We start from the raw sequence: 12,610 nt of genomic DNA on the forward strand, positions 1-12,610 counted from the left end.
TATTACGTCTATGTGTCATGTGCTAATCATGAGATGAAGACCTGCTCTGCATTTGACGATGTAACGCAGAGAAGCAGAAGGGCATACTACACGTATGTAACTATATGTATTTCCATCTTATGCTACATTTTACTATATTTTGGATGCATTTGTAAAAGCTTAAATGGCCCGGGGCACATTGCAGCCCACTCTTTCCCTCATATTCAGAATATTTTGTATTGTCGGCATTTCTGGCTTCACACACACACACACACACACATACACACACATATATATGAATGAAAACATAAATGCTTTTCTAAATGTGTATTCATTTGCTTTTCTACTCTCTCACCCCAATTTGTTAAGAAATGATTCACTTCTGAACAAACTGCAGGCAAAGTTCTGAATCCAATTACTGTATTGTAATTTGCATTAAAAGGGATGAGAGCCATCAGGGGACCTATTCATCCAAAACAATTTGGTTTGTATTTGGAATTTTCACTAGGCCAATTACACACATGGAAGATTCAGCCGGCTTAAAACCACTGACCTTGGCAAATATTCTGAATTCCTGAGGTTCCCAAGACATCCTTGGATCCAAATGCTGCAGCGTTTGTTCATTTAATGCTACTTTAGCGAGCTTGAGGAGTATTTGCATCCTCATGCAGAGCGGAGTCGTGTTTGTCAAGAATGCTGAAAAACTAAATACAGACCAAGTGATAAAAAGGGCAAATTTATTTAAAGCACTTACATAGAAAAATATGATCGATTTGAGTCAACAATAATAAATAGAGCGCCTGACTATCCCCAGGCCCTGTCGGTACAACAGTACAATCAATATCCAGTTTCACAATACAGCAAAGGCACTAGCATTTACCACAATCAACAACACGGCAATAGAGGTGGTGTGGGTGGGAGTGGACAGGGAGCAGGGCTCTTCACGGCACCGTCTGGACTCGTCAAACGGCCGTCACATACACCGTCACTCGTGACCCACCTCCCATGTTTGCCGTATTTGCAGTGGAAATTACACGAGATCTGCTTGAAGTCTTTTCCGCTTGCCTTTCCCTCCCCTCTAAATGCAGGTAGAGATGAAAATTTGTAGAGAATGCTCAAAAACAAAACTACAGCGCGATGCTGCTACAAGCGATAACGCTGCACCTTGGTACTTGTTTTGCTCTCCTGCGCTACAGGGAAGGATGCAAACATCGTGATCAGCCTGCAGGCAGCTCCAACATAACGTTAAACACGGATGCTTCTGAGCATAACTGACCAAAGCGTTCAAATAACCAAAAACTAAACTAAACTGAAGCAGTAGGACTTATCCATCATGTCCAATGCTACATGTCATAACAACATGACAAATGTATTTCATCATACTTTACTGATTGGAAATGTTGGACAGAGCATCATTAAAAACAAACAGAAAATGAATAAAGTCCAACTGAAATAAATATCTTTCTGCAGCACACGGATCAGTTGTGGAAAGTTCAGGAGAAGCATTCTGGTTTGACGGCTGCATTCCAGTTTGCTGCTGTTGGATGTTTACAACTTGAACATGTAGCTGTCAACAGATTTACCGATTCGGACGCTCGCTGTATTCTTGTGATTTTAAAGAAAACCCATTTGTAACCAAGTTATTCAGTTTGATACACGTCAGATATTTTTGACTAGACTGGTTGTGCTCTTAGCTTGGTATCAAGATCTGAACTGGGTGCAGGGTTAGCGTCCCCACTGTAAAGACTAACAAACCACCGGCACAAGATGTCAGCACTGATTTCCACGTGATGACATCCTCAACCACACTTTAAGACTGAATGGACATCATCTTTTGAGAAAATCAGATTTCTTATAATCTTCCTTTTAAAATATTCAGTCACACTGTATTTAATTCTTGATGCTGCACTTTCACGGCTCTGTTACTTTTCTAAATGCATCTGAGCAAAGTGCAAATAAATGTGCATTGGTGGGAAAAAAACTAACCATCTTGACTTTATGAAGCCTCAACTGTCATGGTCTCCGTGCCTGCCGGCCGGCTCCGCATTGCTGCATGTGTTTGTTTTGTTTTCTCTCTCTCTCTGCCTGGGCGGAGCTCACTGTGGGCTCCCGCCCTTGGCCCACACACCTGACAACAATCAGCTGTCATCACCTGAAGCACTATTTGAGGCTGGAGCACAGATCTTCTCGTCGCTGGATGATTGTACTACAGACGTTAGTGATTCTCCCAGCTTATCTGCTTAGTATTTCGTGATTTGTGAGTGACTCCCTTTCCTCTACCACAGACTTTCCTTCCTGGACCTGTGACCTCCCTACCGTGTGAGCGTGTGTGAGTTTGGGTGAGAAGACGAGAGCGAGTGTGAGAGAGCTTCCCCGTGATTCCCTGGAGTTGGATGTTTTCCCTTCACTGTATATATCGTGCACCGGTGTTGTAAATAAACTGTTTTTGGAGACGTCAAACCGCTCTGCTCTTGAGTCCCTACTACCAGTTGTGACATCAACGTACTGAAGCTCTTTTGTGCCAGTAACAGATAAAACAAAACAAAAAAAGCCTTTTGTGTCAGACTTTGACCTGTAACTTTGTTTGGTGGATGTAAACAGCCTTACAAACAAATGTAACACCAAATATTGCTGGACAGGAAGTTTACTGTAATTGCGCTTGATATCCAGTGACCTCATGCTCCGATTTCACTACATCATTAATTCGTCTCCAGTCTCACAGGCCTGCAGGCTCGTCGGGTAAGGAGGAATAACTGGTTGGAGAATGCTTGGTGGTGGGTGACTGCTGTCCCTCAGTGACGTTAATCACAAAGAGTGCTGCACTGAAAACTACCCTGTCATTTCTTTGGTTGCTAGAAGATTGCCATGGTCACCTGTAGTTCATATGGAAGACTAGTCTGCAAACACTCACTAACTAATCGTGAAACTATCAGGTTTCTGGTTGACCTGAAACAGAGAACGTCAGGTGTCAGAGTACAAGTTGTGCATTTCATTGAAAAAATACAACTTTTACTTTGAAGTTTCTCAGGTTTGTGTCGCACTCCTGATAGTTTTACTATCACTCAGTGGTTAGTTAGGGAGCGTTTGCAACTTGGCATTTCACAACAACAACAAAAAAAAACTACGGGGGACCGCATTAACTAAAGCAATCACAAGGTTGTCAGTGCAGGATGTAGTTCTCCAACTGCACCACCCCTCACCAACGTTATTCCTGTGAGGTTTCCAGGTTTATTGACGGGTCTGAGTGACCGAGCCCGTCGCTGATATCATGTAACAGGCTATGACACAAAGTTGGGAACACTACACTACTTTTTTACTCTTTTCTTTTCTCTGTCAGTAAAAATTCAAGCACATCCTGTGTTCTGAGTTAGCCGGTCAGCTGTTTCATTTTAAATAGCTTCAAATCTCATGTAAAATTAGCTTGGAAAAATATTCAATTTGGCAAAGAGAAGAGGACACAGAAGCTTCTTTTTCCTGTTATAATTCAACGTCACCTCCTGATTAGAAGACTCGATCTGCATCAAAATAATCTGACAACAAACTGCAGAAATCCTTCAGATTCTAGTCTGCAGGTAAAGTTGGAATAACAAAAAACTGAACTTTGGCTGCAGAAACATTTCAGCTGGACTTTACAAAAACAGCAGCACAGTGGGTAAAACAGTACAGTAGATGGCACGTACAATCCAGTGATTCAGACACATTATAAATGTAATGGCACAAAAAAATAAGCTCCTGCCCGTCACCGTGCTCCTATTTCAAAGCCAATAGCTTCATCTCATCACTGACAATTATGTGTCGGTGTTGGTCGTGTGAGTTGGTCCCAATTGGTAATGACACATCTCATCAATAATTTTCTGTTTCCAAGGGAGGAATCATGGGAGAAAAATGTAGATTTTTCCAACATGAAAAGAACGTGTTGTGCAACTCTTTACATGCAAGACAGAAGCAAGCGTGACACTGAAGACGAGCTGTAAGCGTGTTGAAGACGTGCCCAGTGATGCAGCTGGATCGCTTGTTCCGTCTCTCTCTCTCTGTCTCACACACACACACACACACACACACACACACACACACACACACACACACACACACACACACACAGCACATCCCTGAAGCCCACAGAAGAAACTTAAATCGTTTGACCAGGACACTATGGATTTCTTTATAAGAGGTCAGAAAATATAGAAAGAAAAAAAACTGATTCTTGTGTAAAGCCATAATCAAAACATTGTAAATGCAAATGCTCACTATCATTGGTTCAGATTTGCACTGAAGAAAAAAAAAGAAAAGAAAATATTAAATATCTTAGTAAATATCAGGAAAGTGATAAGGCTTAAATCTTTCTCCAGTTCGACGTGCCTCCCAAATATGATTCCTAATGTCGGAAGTTTTTCCCCCAGGTGCCAAATATCCAAATATCCGTGGAGATCGACTGGTTCACTGTGTGTCTGCTTGAAAAAAGCCCTGATTGTCAGAACAAATTGTAAGAATATGGTTGTTGTTTCCTCGCCTTAAAGCTAGTCCCATCAGTTTCCACTCTCATCTATTGTCCCCTTCGGCCGTGTCAGAGTCCCGCGTTACAAATCCGCAGCTGTGCTGTCCTGTTTTGGTTTTCGTCTCTGCGTCCGGTCCTCAGTCACTCCGAGTTGCAGTCGACTGGAGAATTAATGCACAGGAGCCCGGGGATGCTCAAAAGGGCTGTAAAGCTTATATCCACACTCGATACACTCCAAGCCCCTCCAGCGTCAGTACACGTCGGAGCTCGCAGGGCTGACAGAGCTGCTCTTAACAAGTCTACTTTCTAGATGTTTCTCTGGGCAGTGAGGTACTTGAGAGCTGCAGAGCCATACTTCCTGGACAGATCCTGGTGGAACTCATCCTTCAGGGTGTTCAGACAGTTGCGGTAGCTGGAGCTAGAGCGAAATTTAGAGATGTCGAAGCTGGGAGCGTGGGGCATGTGGATCATGAAAGCATTCGGCAGGACCATCAAGTCATACTCCTGAAAAGAAGAAAGAGATGATAAATGGAGAACAAATGCATTTTCAAATGGCTTTCAGCCTCCACTCACAGTTTGGGTAAGTTTATCAAAACACGATGGGACGGGTTAAATACTCCCTTTAAGAATATTAATTTTATGCTACAGTCACGCGGGGGAAAAGCCAAAAATGATGACCAAAATTATCGTGAGTGTGTACACTGAACTTGCAATCTTTGGTTGCCCAGGTCTGCAACAGGAAGGTGATAAAATGGCAATAACCTGGAGTTCATCTGTTATCAGCTTGAAATTTAATGGGGACAGGCTGGCAATTACATGCAATCTCTTTGTGACAATATGGCAATTAACTGTGATCCATTGGTAAAAAATTGCAAATCTTTCCCATTACACAGAAATTCATATTAAATCTCAAACACACATTGCTCCACAATATGGTGAATGGATGTGGACAATGCTTCATTTTAGATTTAGGCTCCATACTGCATCATGGTTAGATGGCTGCTGGAACACAGTCATTTCCCAGCTTCTGGGATGCATAAACTGTACGTTATCTCCCACGAGGAGCATGGTTTTGGTTCTGCTGGAAGTCTTTTTCCTGTTAAAATATGGCGTTATTTTTGTGCCACTATTCTGAGCGCACGTAAAAAAAAATTGCAGGTGCAAGTGTTGCATTTTGAGGAGAGATTTATTTTGAGCGAAGAAAAGCTAAATTTGAGTGAACAAAATTCATTGCTGCGTGCACACACACACACACACACACACACACACACACACACACACACACACACAATAGCAGCCCCTCTCGCTCAGTTTTGCATTTGCGCTCTCTCCCAATGTGTTGCTCGCGCTCTCAACATTTCTGCCCGTGCGCGCTCAGCTCTTTCTGTACACCGTTATATTTGTGCCACAAACCAGCCAATCACAGACTTGGATGCAAAAAAATTTGATTGGCTGTTCTGGTTTCCAATCAGCTCGAAATGGCGAAATGCAATATCCCAGAATGCATTTCGTCCCAAACTCAAAAAGGCAGTGGCGGAGGAACACAGAGTGGCGGAGTTTGAAATATTACTCTTTCTGGGTCACAAAATAAACTTTAAGATATTTTCATGCGAGAATGGTGCTGTGTAAACTTCAAATCTCTGCTCGATTCATCAAGACATCACACATTTCCATAAGTGCTCTAACGTTTTCGGAGATGCCTGTTACCCACCAGCTGATCGCATAGCTGGACTGGCCACTGGGCATACCGGACATATGCCTGGTTGGCCGATGATGATTTTTCATTTTTATGTTTGTTTGTTTGTTTTTGTAACAGTATAAACAATGAAAGGTGGTGGATTAGCCAATTGGTCATGATCAACTCTGGGCTGGACCAATTACAATACATCCGTATTGAGGGGAAAAGGAACGCGATTCGTCCCGGACTTCAGCGAGAATGAAAAAAACACCAAAGCTGGAGTTATTCTGGCGTTACGCTGCGCAGCTGCCTCTTCTTCTCTCATTCTCCCCCCTCCCTCTTCTGTTGCTATTTCAATCATGAAACTGATCAATGATCAGCTGATCGTCTCTCTTGTTTGCTTATCACCCACTTCGCGCCAGAAACAGGGAACCAGCGGATGTCGCTCTAAACAACAGCACGTTCAAGCTTGATCAGCTGTTGTTAGAATTTATTTAATATTACTTTCTAGTATCAGCTGATGTTTGCTGGAGCCACAGCTGTAAAAGCTGCTGACCATGATATCGGTTTGGAAACATGAAGCTGATACAAATCATACATGTGTACATCACTGTCACAACATCGTTCGTTTTAGTTCAAAGGCTTTATGATTTATGGTGGTGTAGTCGGCCGAATTTTTGTCAGTTCAGCTTCATACATCATGTTTAACCCGAGTTCCCACCCGGTCAGCTGGTGGTTAACAGGCGTCTCCAAAAACGTTAGAGCACTTATGCATATATGTGATGTCTTGATGAATCGAGCAGAGATTTGAAGTTTACACAGCACCATTCTCGCATGAAAATATCTTAAAAGTTTATTTTGTGACCCAGAAAGAGTAATATTTCAAACTCCGCCACTCTGTGTTCCTCCGCCACTGCCTCGTTTGAGTTTGGGACGAAATGCATTCTGGGATATTGCATTTCGCCATTTTGAGCTGATTGGAGACCAGAACAACCAATCAGATATTTTTGCATCCAAGTCTGTGATTGGCTGGTTTTGTGGCACAAATATAACGGTGTAGAGAAAGAGTTGAATGCGCACGGGCAGAAATGTTGAGAGCACGAGCAACACATTGCGAGTGAGCGCAAATGCAAAAACTGAGCGAGAGGGGCTGCTATTGTGTGTGTGTGTGTGTGTGTGTGTGTGTTTGTGTGGATAATAGCAAACACTGAAATACAGTTTTTGCACGCAGGAATGAATTTTGTTCACTCGAATTAAGCTTTTCTTCGCTCAAAATAAATTTCTCCTCAAAATGCAACACTTGCACCTGCAATTTTTTTTTACGTGTGCAGAATAGTGGCACAAAAATAACGCCATATTAAAAGAGACTTCCTCCTTCCCACTAAGGATCCTGCTCATAGGGGATCACTGGAGTACTCTCTGTAATTTGATTTTGATTTGATTTGATTTTGATTTTTATTGATTAGCATTCAAATATCTCAGTGAAAACAGAACAAAGATCTACCACAAAGCAAGAAAGCATGAGACAAGGCTAATCAAAAGGTATTGGCTGAAGTAATATAGTAGGACTGTTGCCTTATTTTAAAAAAAGCACATGAATGTTGCTATGAAGTTGCTCAATCATTACATTACACTAAAGGCATACAATAATTTATATGACACTGAGTAAAACAAGCATCTGAGATCCTACAGCCCAGCCAGACTCCCACATACTGACTGTGAGCTCATGTGACACACAGATTACAACTGCAATTAAATTTAATTACATTATACATTATGCATATGAGGCACAGACCAAAGACCATCAGCAAGAAGCTTGATGAGAAGGCGATTAATCAGAAATGGAAGAAATATAAAATGACCATTACTCTCCCCTATGTCTGGACCTCCACATGAGCTCTTGCATCATGGGGTGAAGATGATCATGAGAAAGATGTTGGACCACAGACAACAAGAACACCACACTGGACTGATATCTAGCAGCGCTTGCAAGGTCCTCCTGTTTAAGGAGGCACGTGACTTAGTTTTAAAAATCCAAATGATTCAGAAAAGGCTTGGGAGAGAGCTGTGTGGTCATATGAAACCAAAATCAAGCTCTTTAGCATCAACTCGATGTGCCACGTTTGGAGAAAGAGAAAGTCAAGCATAGAAACATTATACTTTTCTGCTAAGGACGGGACAACTTCACGGACATCTGAGTTGACAAGCGAAACACGAAAGGATTTACTTAAATCAGTTTATAACTGATTACTATCCCCCCACCCCACCCAGTCGTTCTTCCCCTGCCATCTTTGACTAGATTATTGTGTACATGAGCACGTTTACCTGTGCATCCAGCTCCATGATATGGGACACCTTGTTCCAGCCAAAGCCCACAAAGCGCTGGTCGTACTCAGGACATTCTCTTCTCACCACAACGTATGGCTCAAAGTCTGGCTCCCACTCCACCTTATAGGGCGTGGTGGCCGTTCGCCATTTGGCATAGTTGGTAGGTGCGTGACCCTTTGGCCACACATGATACCTGTGACAGGCAGGAAGAAGGAGACATTGCCAGTTAAATAATCCTCCAATCATCATCGACTGATCAGAAAAGTTCATTTTGGTTTGTAATTAGAAACCTGAAGGTGTAGAGAGTCCCCATGTCCAGCATGGAGAGCAGCTCGGCTTTGGATTTGGGGAAGGACAGACGGTAACGAAGGGTCTCGAAAGCTGGAACCACCAGAGCCTTCTTTGTGTGAGCCATGTCCATCTGCACCACAGACTTTCTGCAGCAGCAAACAGGAAGTGAGAGGCAGCTAAAGCAGCACGTATCTACCAACAGGGATGACTAAACCCTCGAAAACAGGATTGCAGTCTGAAAGTTCAAAGTAAGTAAAACTTCCAGAAATGCCATGAATAATATATAATGAATGATTTTTGGTTCTTGGTTAGGAAAACTACTCCAAAAGGATTTTATGCAGGACTCATGACTCACCTCTAATGCTGGGCTCAGACTACACAGCACTTTGTGATCAGTGCGTCTCCTATTAGGCGGATATAATCGAGTCAAAAACACTCGCAACGAATTGGCTAATAGACAGAAATCCTAGACCGAATCATGGCAGGAATATCCTGGTGAAAAGGAGGGAAACGTCATCTCTTCTTTGTCCAATAATAATTTTAAGGAGTGTTAAAATATGTCTACTCTTGTTTTCAGTTCATCTTGTGTAGCAGGAGAGCGTCCTCACTGAGGAGCAAACACCGTTTCCACTCGCAGCAATAAGGAAAATGAGTCAGCGCAGAACCAACGGATGTCACAGCGCAGCATTACAACCTCTAAGCACAGCGGAAAGTCAAGGTGTAGGCATCAGAGTTCATTACTCTATTTTATTTTAGTCAGTGGTAAGGTAAGGGTATCAGAAGTACAGTTATAACGCCACATCTGTATGTAACACTCTTCAAAAAAACAAACAAAAAAAAAACAAGCCATGAAAAGGTTTTTTTACAACAGGACAGTTGGACTTACCTCAGGTAATCATAGAGACCGTACATTGGCAGGAAGTCCACGTCAGTCAGGAACACGTAGGGTGTGTTGGCATTCTTCAGGGCCACGTTCCTCACCAGGTTGACCGGGTAGAACTGGCCCTCCTTGTAGACAATGTGGTAACCCACGTTCTTGCGGTTCTTGAGGACCTCGGAGGCCTGGGCATAACGCAGGAACTGCTGAGCCTCAGCGTCAGACATGTAGAGAGCTAGGCTGATGGGGCCTTCCCAGTGCTTACAGATGGCTTCCAGCATCTGCAGCCTGTAGCAGGCACACACGGTCATTTCACACATTTTAAAGCACACAGATCCAAGCCAGGAGATGATTACAGTACACGGGTTCAGTACCTGTCCATGGAGAGCTGGGCCACCAGAGTGATGTCAGTGTTGTCCTCAGTGGGCGTGTAGTCATACTGCAGGAAATACAGGTGAACTCGGTGCACTGTCAGTCGCTCTCGACGGAAGTCGTAACACTGATCGTCCTCGTCCAGCTCCTCCAGAGCCTTTTGTAGCTGAGCAAAAGTACACACAGTTACAACATCCATCCATCCATTCGCTTCCGCTTATCCTTTTCAGGGTCGCGGGGGGCACTGGAGCCTATCCCAGCTGTCATGGGGCGAAAGGCAGGGTACACCCTGGACAGGTCGCCAGTCTGTCGCAGGGCCACAGTTACAACAATTAAATGTCATTTTCAATTTCCTTTATCTTCTAACCCAACGGTCCCCAACCCCCGAGCCACCGGCCGGTACCGGTCCGTGAGTCGTCTGTCATTAGAATAGAATAGAATAGAATAGAATTCCACTTTATTGTCATCGCACATGTCATAGGTACAGGGCAACGAAATGCAGTTTGCATCCATCCAGAAGTGCTTTAGCCATGATATAGATATATCTTCCTTCCTGTAGATGTCCTTTATGGCAGGAAGTGGTGCTCCGGCGATGCGCTGGGCAGTTTTCACGACCCTCTGCAACGCCTTCGGGTCCGAGGCAGAGCAGTTCCCGTACCAGACTGTTATACAGTTGGTCAGGATGCTCTCGATGGTGCAGCGATAGAAGTTCACCAGGATGTCTGAGGACAGGTGGTTCTTCCTCAGAGTCCTCAAGAAGAAGAGGCGCTGGTGAGCGTTCTTGACCAGCTTGGAGCAGTTGGTCGTCCAGATCAGATCCTCGGAGATGTGAACTCCCAGGAACTTGAAGCTGCTCACACGCTCCACAGCCGTCCCCTTAATGTAGGTGGGCGGATGTGGGTCAGCATTCCTCCTGTAGTCCACGATGAGCTCCTTGGTCTTCTCAGTGTTAAGCAGCAGGTTGTTTGTGTCACACCACTCACCCAGACGATCCACCTCCTCCCTGTAGGTCACCGTGGTGTCATCTGCAAACTTAATGATGGTGTTAGAACCACCGGCAGGTCTGCAGTCGTGGGTGAAGAGGGAGTAGAGGAAAGGGCTCATCACACAGCCTTGTGGTACACCGGTGTTCATTGTGATTGTAGATGAGCAGCGGTTATCCAGCCGGACATGTTGGGGGCGGTTGGTCAGGAAGTCCAGTAACCATTTGCAGATGAGGGAACTGATGCCCAGGTCTGTCAGTTGTGAGTTGTGAGGGGTGGATTGTATTGAATGTTGAACTGAAGTCTATAAACAGCATTCTGGTGTAGGTGTTGTTGTTGTCCAGGTGTGAGAGGACAGAGTGCAGTGCGATGGAGACTGCATCCTCTGTGCTCCTGTTTCTGGCGGTATGCGAATTGGTGGGGGTCCAGGGTGGGGGGGAGACAGGATTTGAAGTGTGCTAGGACCAGCTGCTCTAAGCACTTAGTGATGATGGGGGTGAGTGCTACTGGGCGGTAGTCATTGAGGCTAGATGGGTTGGAGTTTTTGGGTATTGGGACGATGGAGGTGGATTTGAAGCAGGCCGGTACCACAGCGTGGGCCAAAGACAGGTTGAATGTGTCTGTGAGCACTCCTGCAAGCTCCCCAGAACACGCTCTGAGAACACGCCCGGGGATGCCATCAGGACCTGCAGCCTTGTGGACATTGATCCTGTTCAGCACCGCTCCTACATCGGTGGAGGAGAGAGTCAGAGGTTGGTGGTCTGGCGTCATGTCTGCTTTGGTTGTGGTTGTTGGATTCCCTCGCTCAAAACGAGCATAAAGGTTGTTGAGCTCGTTGAGGAAAGAGACGTCAGAGGATGCGGGGGAGGGTTTGGTGGTCCTGTAGTCTGTGATGGTCTGGAGTCCTTGCCACATGCGTCGGGGGTTGGAGTTGGAGAAGTGTTCTTCTACCTTCTTTTTGTAATGGTGTTTGGCTTTTTTGATGCCCTTCTTTAGCTTAGCCCTGGCTGTACTGCAGGCGTGTGCATCTCCTGACCTAAAGGCGGTGTTGCGGGCCTTCAGGAGGAGACGAACATCCTGGTTCATCCAAGGCTTCTGGTTGGGGTACATGGTGATCCGTTTCTGGGTGGTGACACTGTCTGTGGTTTTGGAGATTAGGTGGAGCTCATGCACCAAGCGTTGTTAATATAAATGCACAAACCTCCACCTCTGGTCTTGCAGGAGTCATCTGCTAGCCTGTCGGCTCGGTGTGTGTTAAGGCTCGGGTGTGAAATTCATGGTTTTCAGGGTTTTTATCGTTATTTTTTTAATGTTTTTTATCGTTAACTCGGTTTTCCTGGATCTTTTCCCGAGTGTTATGAATAAATCTTCTTTTTTGGTACTGGTTTTATTTTGTTGTATTTATACGCAACACCTTAAAGGCTGGTCTGTGAAAATATTGTCGGACATAAACCAGTGGCACAAAAAATATTTTCTGTCTCTGTCTGTCCTAGCTCTCTCTTTCTTCCCCAAACACCCTCCTTTATCAAAAAAACAAAACAAAAGATAAAAACATATTGCAAACAAGATTTGTCCTGCAGACTAATCTCATGGGAATCGACTGGAAA

At 44.4% G+C, this 12,610-nt stretch overlaps 1 protein-coding gene across 3 annotated transcripts in view; it reads right to left on the minus strand.

Moving 5' to 3' along the window:
• Positions 1 to 699: 699 nt before the first annotated feature.
• The window catches only part of large2 (LARGE xylosyl- and glucuronyltransferase 2), a 137,190-nt gene continuing 125,279 nt past the window's right edge, over positions 700 to 12,610 (minus strand). For all 3 annotated transcript variants that reach the window (XM_085461828.1, XM_085461837.1, XM_085461845.1), the window contains 5 exons: positions 10,023 to 10,186; positions 9,658 to 9,936; positions 8,771 to 8,917; positions 8,478 to 8,673; positions 700 to 4,978 (listed from right to left, as the gene is read on the minus strand). In XM_085461828.1, coding sequence (XP_085317954.1) covers positions 4,781 to 4,978; positions 8,478 to 8,673; positions 8,771 to 8,917; positions 9,658 to 9,936; positions 10,023 to 10,186 — 984 coding nt within the window. In that variant the 3' untranslated portion in view covers positions 700 to 4,780. The remainder of the gene's footprint in view (positions 4,979 to 8,477; positions 8,674 to 8,770; positions 8,918 to 9,657; positions 9,937 to 10,022; positions 10,187 to 12,610) is intronic.

The sequence above is a fragment of the Copadichromis virginalis genome, linkage group LG1 (genome assembly GCF_057382275.1).
Source record: "Copadichromis virginalis isolate Kocher_CV1m ecotype Utaka linkage group LG1, C_Virginalis_male_GT1.1, whole genome shotgun sequence".
In the NCBI taxonomy this organism is placed as follows: domain Eukaryota; kingdom Metazoa; phylum Chordata; class Actinopteri; order Cichliformes; family Cichlidae; genus Copadichromis; species Copadichromis virginalis.